Raw genomic sequence first — 18,030 nt, 5'->3', positions numbered from 1 at the left:
GGACCAGTGGTAAACACTACACCTTTAAAGGTAGACGCAGATATCGAAAGCCTCCATAATGGTACAATTTTTCTGAATCGATTTTTGGACTGGGTAGTTCCAACAGCCGTCAAGCGTAAGGTACACAACACATCAGTCCGCTTATGTGGTTGTCATCCACTCATCCCGACGTCCTCTTCGCGGAACTGGCAGAGGCGCGCTACTTTACACGCCATGACTTGACTGACACATACTTTCAGAACGTGGTGGAAGAGGAGCCACGAAAGCTGCCCACGGTCAACACCAACCGCGGAATGCTGCCTTACAATCGATTGCGTATTATCGACAATATAGTGGCTGGCATATCGGGAGTCAAGCCGTACTTGGAAGGCATCTTTAACCGATTCAACCCGGATGGGTCATATATGACCCAAGACGAAAATCAGTTGTCAAAAATCAGTTTTAAGAGATAGAGCCTTGCTTTCTTCAGCAAAAATGTTCAAAATTAACTGTTCCATCCAGGAAAAATATTGCCCAGGTCAGGTTATGGTCACTAGGATGATCTAGAGCATCCAAACTATCCTTGAGTTCTAATTTTGATGTTCTAAGGAATCAACACCATTTTTCACCACATTCTGATTAAATAATTGAAATTGAAATGCTTTATGATAATATCCCGAACCTGTCCTGCAGTATAACAGATCTTTTTCAATACCTAAGATACTCCAAACAGTTCTTGAACTCAGATCTTAATATTCAAATCGGTCAACAAAAAGATCTACGATGTCCCCACTATTTTTATGAGTTGGGACAGCTCCACGGTTCTTCATTACACCATTACAGACACGCCACAGAATTCGTTCGGCATCTACGGCACTCCAAACTATCCTTGAGTACAGATCCTAATATTCAAATCGATCAACATGCAGATCATTGATGTCCCCACTAGTTTTATGAGTTGGAATAGCTCCAGGATACCTCGTAACACCATAACAAACACTCCACAGAATTCGTTCGACACCTACGACACTCCAAACTCTCCTTGAGTACAGATCCTAATGTTCAAATCGATCAACATGCAGATCTTCGATGTCCCCACTAGTTTTATGAGTTGGAATAGCTCCAGGATACCTCGTAACACCATAACAAACACTCCACAGAATTCGTTCGACACCTACGACACTCCAAACTCTCCTTGAGTACAGATCCTAATGTTCAAATCGATCAACATGCAGGTCTTCGATGTCCCCACTAGTTTTGTGAGTTGGAATAGCTCCTGGATACCTCGAAACACCATAACAGACACTCCACAGAATTCGTTCGACACCTTCGACACTCCAAACTATCCTTGAGTACAGATCCTAATATTCAAATCGATCAACATGCAGATCTTCGATGTCCCCACTAGTTTTATGAGTTGGAATAGCTCCAGGATACCTCGTAACACCATAACAGACACTCCACAGAATTCGTTCGACACCTACGACACTCCAAACTATCTTTGAGTACAGATCCTAATATTCAAATCGATCAACATGCAGATCTTCGATGTTCCCACTAGTTTTATGAGTTGGAATAGCTCCAGGATACCTCGTAACATCATTACAGACACACCACAGAATTCTTTCGATATCTACGACACTCCAAACTCTCCTTGAGTACAGATCCTAATGTTAAAATCGATCAACATGCAGCTCTTCGATGACTCCACTAGTTTTATGAGTTGGAATAGCTCCAGGATACCTTGTAACACCATTACACACTCCACAGAATTCGTTCGACACCTACGACACTCCAAACTATCCTTGAGTACAGATCCTAATATTCAAATCGATCAACATGCAGATCTTCGATGTCCCCACTAGTTTTGTGAGGTGGAATAGCTCCAGGATACCTCGTAACACCATTACACACTCCACAGAATTCGTTCAACACTTACGACACTCCAAACTATCCTTGAGTACAGATCCTAATGTTCAAATCGATCAACATGCAGGTCTTCGATGTCCCCACTAGTTTTGTGAGTTGGAATAGCTCCAGGATACCTCGTAACACCATAACAGACACTCCACAGAATTCGTTCGACACCTACGACACTCCAAACTATCCTTGAGTACAGATCCTAATATTCAAATCGATCAACATGCAGATCTTCGATGACCCCACTAGTTTTGTGAGTTGGAATAACTCCAGGATACCTCGTAACATAATTACAGACACACCACAGAATTCTTTCGATAGCTACGACACTCCAAACTCTCCTTGAGATCAGATTCTAATATTCAAATCGATCAACATAGAGATCCTCGATGTCCCCACTAGTTTTATGAGGTGGAATAGCTCCGCGATACCTCGTAACACCATTACAGGCACACCAGAGTTCATTCGACATCTATGGCACTCCAAACTATCCTTGAGTACAGGTCTTAATATTCAAATCGATCAACATGAAGATCTTCGATGTCCCCACTAGTTTTATGAGTTGGAATAGCTCCACGGGATTTCGTGACACCATTATAGACACATCACAGAATTCGTTTGACATCTACGACAAACTGTCTTTGAGTGCAGATCCTAATATTCAAAACGATCAACATGAAGATCTCTGATGTCTAAACTATTTTTACGAGATGGAATAGCTCCACGGAACTTCGGTACACAGTAAGGTATACACCACAGAATTCGTTGAACATGTACGACACTCCAAACTCCAAACAAGCTCAGATCCCTATTTACAAATCGATCAACTAGAAGATCTTTGATGTCCCCACTATTTTTATGAGTTGGAATAGCTCCATGAGACTTCATTCATAACAGAATTCGTTGAACATCTATTATACTCCAAACTATCTATGAGTACAGATCAGAATATTCAAAACGACCCACATAGAGATCTTCGATGTCTCAACTATTTTTATGAGTTGTAATAGCTCCACGGGATTTGGTTACACTATTAGAGACACGCCACAGAATTCGCTCGACATCTACGACACTCCAAACTGTCTTTGAGCTCAGATCCCAATATTCAAATCGATCAACACGAAGATCTTTGAGGTCTCCACTATTTCTATGAGTGGAAATAGCTCCACGGGACTTCGATACACCATTATAGATACATTACAGAACTCGTTGAACATCGACGACACTCCAAACTGTCCATGAGTACAGATCTAAATACTCAAATCGATCAACATGAAGATCTACGTCATCCCATCTATTTTCATGAGTTGGAATAGCTCTACTGGACTTCGTTACACCATTGTAGAATTCGTTGAACATGTACGACAATACAAATGAGTTCAATTCTTTATATTCAAATCGATCAACAAGAAGATGTACGATGGTCTAGCATGAATTTACCGCCAAAAAAGGACATCTAGGGAAGATCGATATAGTACGTACAATTCTTGTAATGAACCTCTAGTTTTTTTATTATTCGTCACGCACTTTGTGAATAACCACCTTACACAAATTTCATCAATAATGAGATTATTTCTCGAAAAAAAACACAATGACCTGTTATCTGTTAGTCTACTAAATATTTTTTTCGATGAAGAAGATTATTATTGAGAAACTTAACTATTGATTCCTTTTGGTACACTGCTTTCAAAAAGTTTACTCCTAGTGTGCTGCATGTTTGCAGCAGTGCACCAGAGCTTAACATGTCGATTCGAAAGTTTTACTGAAACGCCTTCTGTTGACGATCTCGCAGAATCACATCAAATGGTTGCAGAGGAACTGAGAGAGAGATTTTTTAGCAACATGATTTAGCTATTACATTTAATTCATTTTGGGATAAGTATGGAGAAAAGCATTTGAAATGAAATTTTGTAATATTATTCATACGTAAATTACTTTACTCTTACATATGAATGTTAGTCTTAGTAACATCCAATTCCGTGCAATACTGAAACCAATTATATTGTCGATTGAATGTATTGCGAGCTTTATTCAGTTCTTGGTACGCAATCCTCATTTATTGGTTAGACTGTCATCTAATGATACCCCTTGGTGGTTTCAATACGTATAGAAATGGTAAACACTTGGGTAAACATATCGTATAAAATATATAATATGTATAATAAGTATGAAACAAGTAAGTATGAGAGTACCAACGCCTTCAGGGTGCAACTTACTCTAATTCTGATCGATTATGGAGTAGCAATAATTCACATGTATAGCCCAGCCGGTCATCAAGAGACGCCGTGGTACCAAGCTTTATTCTATAACACTTCTTCTTCTTATTGGCATCACATCCCCACACTGGGACAGAGCCGTCTCGCAGCTTAGTGTTCATTAAGCACTTCCACAGTTATTAACTGCGAGGTTTCTAAGCCAGGTTACCATTTTTGCATTTGTATATCATGAGGCTAGCACGATGATACTTTTATGCCCAGGGAAGTCGAGACAATTTCCAATCCGAAAATTGTCTAGACCGGCACCGGGAATCGAACCCAGCCACCCTCAGCATGGTCATGCTTTGTAGCCGCTCGTCTTACCGCACGGCTAAGGAGGGACCCTCTATAACACTATAGATGATAAAAGGAACGAAAAAAATGTGGATGCGATGTTTGTGATCACAATAACACGTTTTTTTTCGTACTTACGTATTGTGTACGTAATGATGTCCATTTGAGCAATTCCAACTAACAAACAAGCTTCAGAATCCATGAATCACTATGTTGGTCTTTTATCTAATATCTGAACTCATGTATGGCGCCGTAAATATTCCGGGAATGTTATGATTTGTATATACTGGTATATTGATGTCCCATGGGGTTTCTACAACTGACACACACGCTCAGGATCCTATGATTCACTCTGTTGGCCTCGTAGACCTCCAATATCTGAACTCAAAAATCGTTTGGAGTACCGTAGATATTCTTGGAATGTTTCAATTTTCATATACTGGTGTAATGATGTCTCATGGGCTTTTTGCAACTAACACATAAGCTGAGTTGCCTTTGAATCACTCTGTTGGTCTTGTAGACCCCCAAGATCTGAATTCAAGAATGATTTGGAGTACCGTAGATACTCTGGGAATATTGTATTTTGTATATACTGGTGTAATGATGGTCCATGAGGCTTCTCCAGCTAACACACAAGCTCGGAAATCAATGAATCACTCTGTTGGTCTTGAAGACCTCCAGTATCTGAACTCAAGAATGACTTGGATTACCCCAGGAACTCAGGGAATGCTGTGATTTGCATATTCTGGTGTAATGATGCCCCAATGGGTTGCTCCAACTAACGTACAAGCTCAGGACCCTATGAATCACTCTGTTGGTGTTGTAGAACTTCAAGATCTGAACTCAAGAAAGGTTTGGAGTATTTTGTATATACTACTGTAATAATGTTCCATGGGGCTCCTCCAACTATTACACAAGCTCGGGAACCTATGAATTGCTTTGTTGATCTTATAGACCTCCAAGATCTGAACTTAAGAATAGTTTGGAGTACCGTTTATGTTTTGGTAACACTGCGATTTGATAAAAATAGTTTAATTATGTCTCAAGTAGCAATGCCAACTTCAAATAAGGATTGAGGCCCCGTAAAACGCTTTGTTGTTTATGTAGATCATCAAGATCTGAACTCAAGGAAGGTTTGGAAGCCCTAGAAGATCTCAAAAAAATATTTTACCCCATATTTTTACTTTTCTATGGTTTGCATACGTTTTTGAAGCAGAATATCCAAAATTTATGTTGAAATACGACGAAAAAAAAATCCGGATTGAATCGGTTAAATACGATTATATCGCCATGTGGAAAAAGAAGCATAAGTTCTAATTTTTGCTGTCACCCGTTTCTATAAGGTGCTAAGATGTTGTACGGACAAGTTTCATCTTAACAAAGGTTGACCTGTACATACGGAGCAAATCAAAAATCTAGACAACAGGAAATACTTCGCTAGAAGAATAGGATTTCAAGTGCTCGATAATTGTGCCATGTTCGGCGACCAAATCGAGAAGAATTGGTGAAAGCATAGAGGTTCCTAGACTCTGGTGCCACGGATCACATGGTGAACGACAGAAGCTATTTGAAAAGGATGTGACGTCTTGAACGACCAGTGGAAGTGATAGTGGCGAACGGAGAAAAATGCTGGCAGAGTAATGTGGGAATGTGGATTTGTATGCGGCTGTTGAAAAAAAGAAAAGAAAATTTGAATTACCGCCGTCGGGGGTGACAATGGGTCAAATGGGGGTGAGAATGAGTCATTGTTTCAGCTACATAGAATGCTTGTAGGATAGATTTGATGTATCTGAGGACAAGAAAAGTAAATTATAAGAGACCTTTTTGAGCAATTTAGTAATCCGACCTCCATACTGTCGGTGAGGGCGCTGATCCATTCTCACCCCCAGACCCATTGTCACCCTGACGACGGTAGGCCAGGAAAAAATCCCCAAGTTGGTGAATTAGAAGATAACGGAAATGTGTTGTATGTATAGAAGATCAAAAAAGCAACTAGTGCAAAAGGAGAATTCGTTTAAGAAGGCGAATTTTGCTGATAAGTCTTCCCAAGCAACACAATTTGTTATAAATCAGAATTAGCATTACAATTATGACTTCTCTACCATCTTTAATTTCGTTGCTGGATTCTTATATACATCTTGTTTACAACGAAAAAAGCGCAAGAGGTGGAATCAATATAAAACATTTCTTTGGTTTCATATGCAATACTTTTGTATCTCAATTATGATTTAACTATAACATAGATGGAAATCGAGCTGTCAACTCATTCCGATCGGGATTTATTTTGAAAAAGAAAATATTATGGAGTTGGAATGATACAAGTAATATAAATAAATAAGAAATTTCATGTCTAATGACCTTAGTACCGTAAATATGTGATGTAATTCTACCGGCGGGTTAGAATTTGTGGTGAAATATACTATTGTAGCTTTATTTTTTCGGTGCGCCATGTGAAACCGGCGATATTATTGATCAGAATGTTGATAAATAGATCCATTTCCAAAAGTGCATCTCCGATTTTCTTAATTCTGATCTCCATTTTCATCGCACACTGACGGTCGAACTTTTTGCCACTTTTGTAAATGAAACATATATATAGGAAAAATATTCCACATTTTATAAATAACTTTATGAGAAGGCCAGCACCCCTGTTCCCGTCCGCAATGTTTATTTTGCTGGCGTATTGCAATGGCCTTATTTGATGTTATTCGGGAGAGAGTACATATCCAATTTTTGAATAAAATTCCAAATAGCATGTGCCAATACTATTAGACCGTTTTGAAAATCCAATTGATTCATTAAAAATTTTGAGTTAATCGAATAGACAAATTTAATTTAACGAAAACTATTTTCATTCGACATCATTGCAATTCTAGTATTATTATGGGATATCCTTTCATGTTTGTCCGGTACTGTTTTAGATACGTCAAAAATATTGCATCCTACAAGAAAAAATAAATGTGTCCCAAAAGCTTGTATATAACACGAATATGACCTTTAATAATAACCCTTAGATTAACTAGTTATAACACAATCGTAAATCGGTTCTGATATAAACCTAAAGTTATAAACAACACTTTCAAGTTGTAACTCAAAACAATAATAAGGTAAAATTCTAATTCTGATTTGATGATTGTTGGGACTTTTTCGTGAAAACAAGTGACGAACATATTACTGGAACGTATAAAATAATGAAAGTAGGACGAAATAATGTCAGCAAAAACACTAACTAAAAGAATCATTCCAATCTACAAAATTATCCGTTCCCAATTTGGAACGTCATGCAGATTGTTACAAAACGGTTTTTAACGGACGCAATTAAAACAATCGTTCCTTTTTCTATGTGTAGTTGTAATAGTCAAGTTATACATAAGTTACATATGGAATAATTTGAGAGAGATCACTTTCCTGAACACAAAACTTAGAAGACTTAAGTACATATAACTGAATCTCAACTACATAGGTGTAACAGTTGTAACATATATACAATTGAAATAAAACATTTGTATTTATTTTTTTATAAGGAATAAGTTGCAGGTGCTACTTGGGAGCTTTTAATTGACGAAGCTTGCTCCCTAATAGCACAATCTGGCTGATTTGTGACTCCAATGTGACTTAACAAGGTCTCATACAAGTCACTGAAACTTGTTGACAAGGATATTACTCGGGCAGCTAGGAGGGGCTGAAGTAAAAGAAAGTAAGATGTTATGAAACTCAGATGTGAATATGTAAATTATGTGGAAGATTTTGATTTCAAAAATGTATTGGAGGTAACCACTATCCTTCAATTGGAACTCTCGACTATGAGGGCTTCGTGCCGCGAGCCGAAATGTGTAGGGATGAGGATGGGAGCATCTTGACGGACGAATGTGTGATGATCGAAAGGTGGAAGCAGCTTTACGAGGTATATTTAAATGGCGCTGAGAGTATGGGCAGTGAAAGTTAAGGCAGCGGAGGAGATGACTACGTCAGCAGCGCACCAAATGTGTCATGTACAAGTACAAGACGCTGATAAGACCTCTACGGACATGAAACATGGACAATGCTCGAGCTTGCAAGCACTCGGAGTATTCGAGAGACGGGTGCTTAGGGCCATTTTTGGCAAGAAGACGGTGTGTGGCGGCGAAGAATGAACCACGAACACAAGCTCTACGGCGAACCCAGTATCCGGAAGGTAACTAAAGCCGGAAGGGTACGATGGGCAGGTACAGGACTTGGCGAGCGAGGGGCGCATTCGAGGATGGACAGATGCGGCTTCGAACTGTGTATTGTGGCGTCAAATTGTTTAGTCAGTGTTATATGCTTAGATGTCGGGGCCCTCCTTAGCCGTGCGGTGAGACGCGCGGCTACAAAGCAAGACCATGCTGAGGGTGGGTGGGTTCGATTTCCGGTGCCGGTCTAGGCAATTTTCGACTGTCTTGACTTCCCTGGGCATATGTAAGAGTTTCATCGTGTTAGCCTCATGATATACGAGTGCAAAAATGATAATTCGACTTCGAAACCTCGCAGTTGATAACTGTGGAAGTGCTTAGTGAACACTAAACTGCGAGGCGGCTCTGTCCCAGTGTGGGGATGTAATTCCAATAAGAAGAAGAAGATGTTTAGATGTAAACTAAACGACTGAAATAAATTTCAAAGTCCAATGACAGCTATCCGGTACGACTTTGTTAATCTAGGAAGGGAAATGTGATTCTCAGTTGATTCCGGCTTTAGCACTAAAATATTTTTCACCAAATATATTCTTCAGTGCAACCATTATCACGCTTACGGTAAACTCAACCCTAATCGTACCCATCCCACGCTCAGTAAAACGTCAGAAAAGACCAGATGGAGATGCAACTTTTCCAATTTCCACCGAATTTGCCGTCTACTGCGAATACCAGTACCAGTGTTCTCTTCTTGGAAGCTCAAAAACTGGTAGATGCCAAACAGTACATAAAGTCTCATCGTTGATGGCAACATACACTTATCGTTTTAATGAAGTTCAGGCTCATTCAGGTCAGAAATCACCTGGCACCTACACAGGAACCGGAAAAGGTCAAACTACGGAAACCATTACATTGGTTTGTAACCGACATCCTCCAACTGGTGAAACGATTCTCGAAAAGTTCTTGTGAAGGAGCCAAAGAAGAAATTATAAAGTCAAGCGCAAAAGCTCATCCGACTGACTGACTTTTTAATAGCATTAACATTTACCGTCGAGGGGACAAATCCACTTGAACCACAGGAGACATGTTTTCATGGGATTTTATTTACTCATATCCTTTCGAATGGCGAACCCAACCGGAGTGTAACATTTAAGAAACTTTCTAACGAGACGGTACTAGAAGTAATCTGCTTCAGCGTTCCATGTCTGCCGGTCGCACACGAGTGCCCACGCTGGTGACGATCATCACACCGACGTTCTTCAACAACCGCTTTGGCTCGAGTGTTTCCGTTGAATGTAGTAGAAGAAATAAGTTAAACTTTCCTTTGCATAGGGATGCCGATGTTACAAGTTGAGCAATTTACGAGATGAAAATTGGCTCCCGTACGATGATGGGAAGATTATTGCTGTACAAATGCCTTCATATCCAGGAAAAAGCGAAGTTTGTAAAACTAATAACATATTGTTAAAGTGGTGTGTTTGCCACATAACATGAACAGTCCTTACCAGAAAAAGTCATTATCAACGACCAGAAACCGTGACAGGAATATCGCACTTTCCATTCCCACATTTCACATTATGGGCATTGGACATTGCGGTGTATTCCAAGAACTGGTCACGAGATGAAATGCTAAGAATGAACAGGAAAATTGTCCTGTTCTTGCCGTACCTTCCTATTTATAGCGGTGCGGTGTTGTACCAACGGAAAAACAGCTTCCAACGAAGCGGGGAAAATTAAAGAATAAATTATTTACGGCTGTACATGGTTTCGTGATTGCATCCTACCAGCAAGAAGTGTGCTTTCTGTGTCAGACAGGAGCAGGAATGACAATCGAGGAGACAAAAAAAAAAAAGATAAAAGTTTTTAGATGGTCTCCTTTTGAAGTGTGAGATTATGACATAGAAATGCAGATTTAAAGGGAATTCTGTATCAAGGTCTAGCCTTCGTTAGAGTTGTTTTTGTCGGGAGTTCACTAATTAGACAAGCTCGGTTGTTTCTTTACCAGACATTACAATTATATTAGACCCTGACTTGCTGGAAATATTTTTTACAAAGCGTCTTAGAACATTAATACATGTCATTGCAATGTCCTTTTGTTTTATTATTAATTGTTTTGTAGACAGGATTATACATCGTGTAAATTAACTTGTCATAAGACGAATTAGCACTTATGGTAGCTAAGTACAATCCACAAAAACAGTTGTATTCATCGTGTAAGTTGTTTATTTGTCAACTTGAAATAATCAAATATCTGGAAAAACAGGCAGATAAGTGAACGTACCAAAATACGAATTTTCAACTCTAACGTGAAATCTGTGCTGTTCTAACTCTTTGTATGTATAAACACAGCTCAGCCCAACACGAGTCGATTGGTCAGAATAAAAACACTACATAAACGCTTTGATAGACGTGAAGATAAGTTCTCTGCGTTTTATTTCCAAACAAAGTTATCAAGTGTTTAACCTTTAAGGAATCAAATCAACTTCACCTAAGCATGAATTGTTTTTTTTTTGACAATACTGAACGAGGAAAAGGGAAATGGAAAGAGGAAAAACAAAAAGATGAAATAATTGATATAAAAACCAATGCAGGAAACTCAAAAGTAGAAAAAAAACACACGGATGTCATAAAAAGTCGTTTGGAAATGCGTTAGTCGTCATGCGAATGTCCTTGACGTGGACGTCTGATCTCCAATTCCCTTCGATATGTGCGAGCACAACCACTATTTTCCTCTGTTCCCAAGCGAGCAACAGCGGCCCATAAATCGATGTTCACGCTTTCCCACCTACCGTGTAATCCATACGTTCCCCGCGTAGAGGCTTGTTATTTTCTCGCAAGCTCGGCGCTTCCCTTCCCGAGGAGTCACCCAGTCAATTACTTAGTGACTCTTCCCGCTCCCCTCATGTACAGGATTTAATGAATTTATGGCACCGCAGCATAGTGCTTTAGCTTGCACGCACTCTGGCCCCACATATGGCTCGCGTGTGTGATACCGATTTCACCATATGCTTACAGTGGGTTATTGCATACTTTATGGATTTGCCTCCAATCCTTTCGCCGGCAAACAGCAAACAGCATCGACAACGAACTACAACTCGCTCCATCGTGACACGAAGCATTCATCAAATATGTAGACCATTTGAGCCTTCTTAAGTGTCAGGGTTACCATGTCCAGAGTGATGAAATGATCTTTTGTTACCGGGTATTGTGTATTGCGTCCGTAATAAAAGAATATATGTTTGCGCAAAAAGTGAAAAAAAATACGAATACTCACTGCCACTGCTACCGCTGGGGGTCGCCACTGTCGAGTCCGCCATAATATTCACAAGTGCAGGAAGCGCACGTTTCCGCCGCTGTTACGGTGATGTTCCACGAATTAAACGCAGGCCGCGTCCGCAAATATGTCCCACAGAGCAGCAGTCGACAGCTGGATGGCGTCACTACTTTCTGTTACGTCGTTATGGAATTCACATGGGCTAGAGGTATCCTACGACGATGATGGGAATATGCCTCGGCGGATGTCGACTTCAACCGGTGCAAGGTACCTTGCTGCTTGTTGCTGCCGGCGGCGGTGTTGCTTCTTATGATGGTTCATTGAAAGCGACACGAACCCCAACTACAGCACCATGATAATGATATATAGGCCCATTCTGAAGCTACTTTTTGTAACTTTTTCTCTTGACGCCAGGGGGCCCAGACGATGTCTCCAAACGTGAATGGCAGTAGGCGGTTCAAACTTGTAGCTCGTAGCAGGGTCGATGAATGGTTGGCCTACTGCAACTAGTTGTTGGGGTTTGCGTTCATGTTCTGAAAGTGAAGACAAGATGAATCCTCGTATGAAAACAAGATATGTTTCTTATGTGTCTTTTGGGTGGAGTTAATATGACAAAACAACTTTCGTGATCATTTTTCAAGGCTTCCAAAGGTCTGAAAACATTATCTGCAGTACAATTGGCACGTGCTATCAAAGCATTCACCGCTACAAACCACCACGTGGTGGTGAAATTTTCAAAATTGTCACAGTAGCTTTTTTGCTGCAGGTATGTTTTTCCTAAGCGACTATTTGGCGCTTATTTTTGGTTGCGACGAAAAATAAGAGGATGAGTAGATTTTTTTTATGCGCGGTACAATACATAATTATAAACAGTGTTTTACATTTTTTTTGCGAAAATTACAAATCGATTGAAAAATGTACGACTTGCTAGCTACTAAATCCTGTCATCATTTCGTGAGGCGATCATTTTTCCAACTTGCGAAATATACCCTTGAATATGAAACCGTAAAACAATGATGTATTCTTCGGCAAAAAGCTTTAAACGTCGAACAGATTCTTCTATATTACGAAACATTAAAATAAATACCGAGTACAAGAAACTCTACGACCATTTCGAAGCCGACTCTTCTAATATTATTGTAGACATGCTTTGTTTACAATATAGCAACGTTTTCAACAAATAGCAGTTCAGCTTACAAGATGTATTCACTCACCGCTACAGTGTAATCTTTTTTCTCTCTTTATTTCTGTGAATTTCGAAATGAATTCAGTTCTTCACTTGTCATGGTATCGCTAGTGCTAAGAGGGGACTGAAAGTAACGTAACAACTCTCAGGTCTAACCTAGGGACCTTCCAGAAGCCAAAGGAAATAAAAAATACAAAACAGAACAATTAACAAAGCAAATTAGAACCACATATTAAAAAATTACATTAAAATTTATTGAACGTAAAAGCTGGACAAAAAGCAACACTTCAATAAAGTTAAAAAAAATGGTCGAAAAATCGAGACAAAGACTGAGATCACGGTTATCTACCACGGTGGGGAGTCCCTATCAACAAACTTCGGCCGGGTGGTCTTCTGTGGCTGATCGGTTATACAGGAATCCGATGGTGAAAGCCCGCTGTTATCCGAAGTTGAATCGCTGCAGCCAGATATAAACCTCAACTTAGCGCATTACATCAATCCATAAAACCGACCAAAAATGGGACCAAGGAAAAACTATTCGGAGCGAAGAGTTTCCGCAAAAAAAAAACTGATCAGAACGTCAGTTGGGCGAAGACAATATCCAGATCGCAGTTCAACAAAAGGTAAAATATCGCAGAAAGCATGGCTCACTCTGAGAGCGACAGTTTTCGTGTTCCTGCACAGGAGTTGGTCGGTTGATGTCAATATGAGGAAACAATATTATCGAAGTCGATGAGGAAAACTTCTCCAGCTGAAATTTTGACACAAATCATAAAAAAACGAGGCCTAACAGCTCCATGCAGTGAACATAACTATTCTTGCACGATTTCCCAGAAAGTTCTACGATTTGTGTCAAAATTTCAGCGCAATGCACCCGTACCGACCCGAGATATTCAACTTATTCGCGTTATGGACATTTTTTCACATTGGGCGATGGTTTAGGAGCAGAGGACTTACGACCCAGGTTGGGGTGCCCGGGTAATCTGGTCACTGGGAGGAGGGACTTACAACCTTAGAATGACCAGGGAGGCCCGCATACCTCCGTGGGTGGGACTTACTCCCGGGTTGGAGTGCCCGAGAGGCCCAAGCTGGATCTGGATCTGGTACTACAGCCCTCCATATTTGAGGAAGCAGATGAGGGCTGACAGATTTGCAGTATTTGGCAATCCGGTACAAGATAAACAGCGCGGCAAGAAAACAATGCCGTGGAGCAACTCCTGGCTCTAAACAAGGCCGTCAAAGAGAACAAGAATGACTGTTACAATAGACTGTTCCAGAACAAGACAAGAGGTGCACTATCTCCTCCCGCGATGTCCAACTAGGCTGAAGACGATAATCGAAGAACTATTCCCGCACCACGGCCCAACCCATTGGCCGCCAGCAGAGAGAGTAGGGGCAGATGACGAAGAGGTGGCGAGGGTGACGGTAGAGGAGCTAATGGCGGTGGCAAAATTCCTCGACCCGAGTAAAGCACCTAGGTTCGGACGGGATCCCGAACATCAGCCATGCAGAGGTGCCTGCCCGAGCGGACATTCCCGGATATATGAAAGTTACAGCGTTTGGTCCTGTTACAGAGACCTGGCAAGCCACCAGGAGACCCCTCAGGGTACAGACCAATTTGTCTAATAGTCACAATACTACTGAAGATGTTGACCCAAAATAGGCTGTTGCCGTACGTTGATGAGGCGGGAGGATTATCGAGCGAACAATTCGGCTTTCGGAATTGCCATTGAATCGGTGGTTCCCACTGCAGAGGTTGCCATAGAATGCAAGTCATGGAATATACGTTACTGGGCAGTAATTCAACAGTGCGTCCTGGATGGAGATCGCGAAATCGTTGCTTTGACTTGGAGTACCGATAGGGCTGACAAGATTCTGGGAGCTACTTTCAGAATCAAGTAATGATCTACGAGACAGATCTCGGCAGGTGTCCCGCCTGAGCAGCACAACTTCATTGTGACTAAATCTGGTCACTTATCAGTTGAAGTAACCTTTGTGGAATATGTGTGCTACTAGGGCGCAGGGATCAACTTTGAGTCCATTGCTGTGGAACGTGATGTACGATGGCGTCCCTAGTAGCACAGTTCAGATCGATTTGGCTACCACAACTTTAGTGTAACTGGATTTTGTCGCATATGAATAATAGTGACTGATATGTGACAAGTTTGCTACTCGGGGTGCTGAGGTTGAAGCTCCCGCCAGGAGTCAAGTTAGTGGGATTCGCAGATTGTAGATGTTACCATGACGTGTAAGGAGAGTCCATCGAGGAGGCCGAATTTACTGCAACCTATTCAATCAGTCTAGTAGAGGAATGGTTGCGCAGTAAGAAGCTACAGTTGGTGCACCATAAAACGAAGATGATAGTCGTTAATATTCGAAAATCGGTGCAGGAGGCGACAATTACTGTCGCTAGCTGTGAAATCACCTCCAAGTGATCTCTGGAATAATTGAGGGTGATGCTCAACGATAAGTTGAGCTTCAAAAGTCATATCGACTACGTCTGCAAGCGCGCGGCGACGGCGAGAGCGACACAATCGCGGATGATGACGAACGGCTCGACGTGGCGTTTTCAATAGTGGAGGTTCAGTGGAGCAGCAGTATAGCAGTGGTCCAGTTTAATAGTGAAGGTACTCATAGGCTGATGTGCCTCAGAGTCATCAGCGCATATTGCCCTGTATCTTGCAATGCGGCATGTGTACTTGCGGGCATGATGCCTATCAAACTGGTGGTGGAGCTAGCGCACGGATAGCGGAGCATGAGCATTCCGCCGCGGAATATATATGTCGATAATGAATAGGAACGCTAGTACCAGCCACCAACGTTGTCAGCTTGCGGCGATCGCGTAGCCCCAGAACGTGGCGAATTGGACTGTTTCGGGGGAGCCTCCCACTTTCAGAGAACTTCTCGTCGCAGTAGGTTAGATCCGCCGTCGTGGACTATCCGAGTCGTTCGCGATCGCGGGAGCTATATGGCTCAACGAATAAGGTGGGAGCTGAATGGCTCAAGGGCATCAAAACTCGGTTATCGGGGTAGGCATGACCTACCGCCGGGGACCAGCTAAGTAGATCATGGGGTGCCAATGCACCGGCTTCGGGTCGTCTGAATCTTTGGATCGACCTTTGAATGCGTCCGGTCAACCGTAGATACGGGTCGTCGGTTATGGGGGGCTTCCGATGTCGGGGAACGGGTTGAGGCGGGATTTGAATGGCCAACGTAAGCGCGAATGCGCGAAAGCATCGACTACGGGTCGTCGGACCACGCCACAGAACCGGAAGCTATCTGTACCTGGAATCTTTGGTCTGACCTCGGCACTCGTCCGGTCACATGTTGAAGTGAGAAAGCGCGTAAGACTTAAACTGATCTATGAATATGCTGACCAGATGAAAGCGTAGTGTTGGTAATGTAATAATCTTCCACGGATGCAGGTCGGTGCTATCGGGGGAGCTCCTCCTCCCCACTGGAGTAGGATAGACCCGCGGCCGGTGACTTTCTTAGTAGCTTGCGAGTACGTAGAGAGCTAAATAGCTAAAAACTAAGAAAAAAAAGGATGTGGTGCTGAATGGGACAAGGAAAAGACAAAGGGCTTAAAGGTTCAAAACTTTTGTGTGCTTACTGGCACAAACAAGAGACCCAAAGGGCCCAGAAGTGTCGTTTTGGGAGAAGTAGGTTCAGTACTGCCTGTCCTCAAGAAGTAATATTGGAAGGTAGTCCCGGGGGATCAGGGCATTAGAAGAGAGGATAACCCAAGTAACCTTTCGTTACTTCGATCTTCCATCAACCCCACTCCCTGAGCATGACGTCACGATTTCAATGGAAACCTTTAAGGCTTGGACGTCATATGCGCGCGTGCACGGTCAAACAAATCGACTCAGCCATGCTTTCGCTCATCTATAGATTCTACTATCTATAGTCTCCCCTCGCCATGGCCCAATGACGAAGCGCCACAATCAGAATAATGTAAAATTAAACCTCGCCATATCAACTGTCATACAAACCTAAAACGACCTGTGCACTGTAAGCCCCTATTCAAACCAGCCCAAACCATCTGAAGACACCCAGAATATGGAACATATTCGACTGAGCGTGGCGGAGCAAAATAACTTTTGAGCCACCCTAAATATTAGTTTGCTGCTGCCGCTGCCGGTGTTTACATTCGCTCCGTGATCAGTTTTTAGTCGGTTTTTTCGATCAAAAATAGCAGTTTATATTAAGTTTTCGCTTCAAACAAGTGACTGATTTCAAAAAGTGATGTTTAATTGGCATTCCATCAACATTTCGGGCTGCTCATGTGCGGAGAAGTGTGTGAAAACTTGATTTTTTCAATGCCCCTTGAAGGAAGTGAAGTGTAGTGATAAGCCCACCAAATCGCGAACGGCTATTAAATTGGCACGAAGCTGCTGATTTATTCTATAATTCGAACCGAAATGCTTAGGACTCTTTGAAGAAACATGTTAATTATCACGGGAAGTAAATAAATATGCTGTGAGCAGGTTAGTAATTTGAATATTAAACTTTTGTTCGATGCTGTTCGATGCATTCGAATGTTGGTGGGAGAGGAGTGCGGGAGGTGTGGTAACGACCCGTGGAAGGTCCGGTGCCATATTGACGGCCATCGTGGTACTCTTCCAACTATGTCCTTAAGCAGAGAAGATGTTATAGGTGATATTCTCAATACGGCCGTTCAGAATGGTTCAGCGGATGCAAATTATGGATCATTATTAGGTCTTGTAATTTTGAACAAAACATTCTGAATACACGCGATAAACTATGAATATTATTATATCGGAGTTTTCAATTAGGATCGCGAATCAAATAAAAATACTGATAAGTATAAGTTTGTAATTACTACCGACATTGTATTTGTGATCGAAACTGACATTGTGTTTTTAGTTAAAACTCAAGTATACTAAATACGTAACGGAATACAGTAGTGTTATAATAATTTACATTATAAATTCTGATTAATATCAAGAT

The 18,030-nt window shown here is 41.5% G+C and overlaps 1 protein-coding gene across 5 annotated transcripts in view; it reads right to left on the bottom strand.

The window, feature by feature from the left end:
- LOC134218294 (multiple C2 and transmembrane domain-containing protein) overlaps positions 1–18,030 on the bottom strand; it is a 158,488-nt gene that overhangs the window by 100,836 nt on the left and 39,622 nt on the right. For all 5 annotated transcript variants that reach the window (XM_062697229.1, XM_062697230.1, XM_062697228.1 and 2 more), the window contains exon 2: positions 11,871–12,403. In XM_062697229.1, the coding sequence (XP_062553213.1) occupies positions 11,871–11,913 (43 nt within the window). In that variant the 5' untranslated portion in view covers positions 11,914–12,403. The remainder of the gene's footprint in view (positions 1–11,870; positions 12,404–18,030) is intronic.

This window comes from Armigeres subalbatus, chromosome 2 (assembly GCF_024139115.2).
Source record: "Armigeres subalbatus isolate Guangzhou_Male chromosome 2, GZ_Asu_2, whole genome shotgun sequence".
Lineage (NCBI taxonomy): Eukaryota > Metazoa > Arthropoda > Insecta > Diptera > Culicidae > Armigeres > Armigeres subalbatus.
Note: the sequence above shows the minus strand (reverse complement) of the source record. Positions and strands in the feature narration are given on the sequence as shown.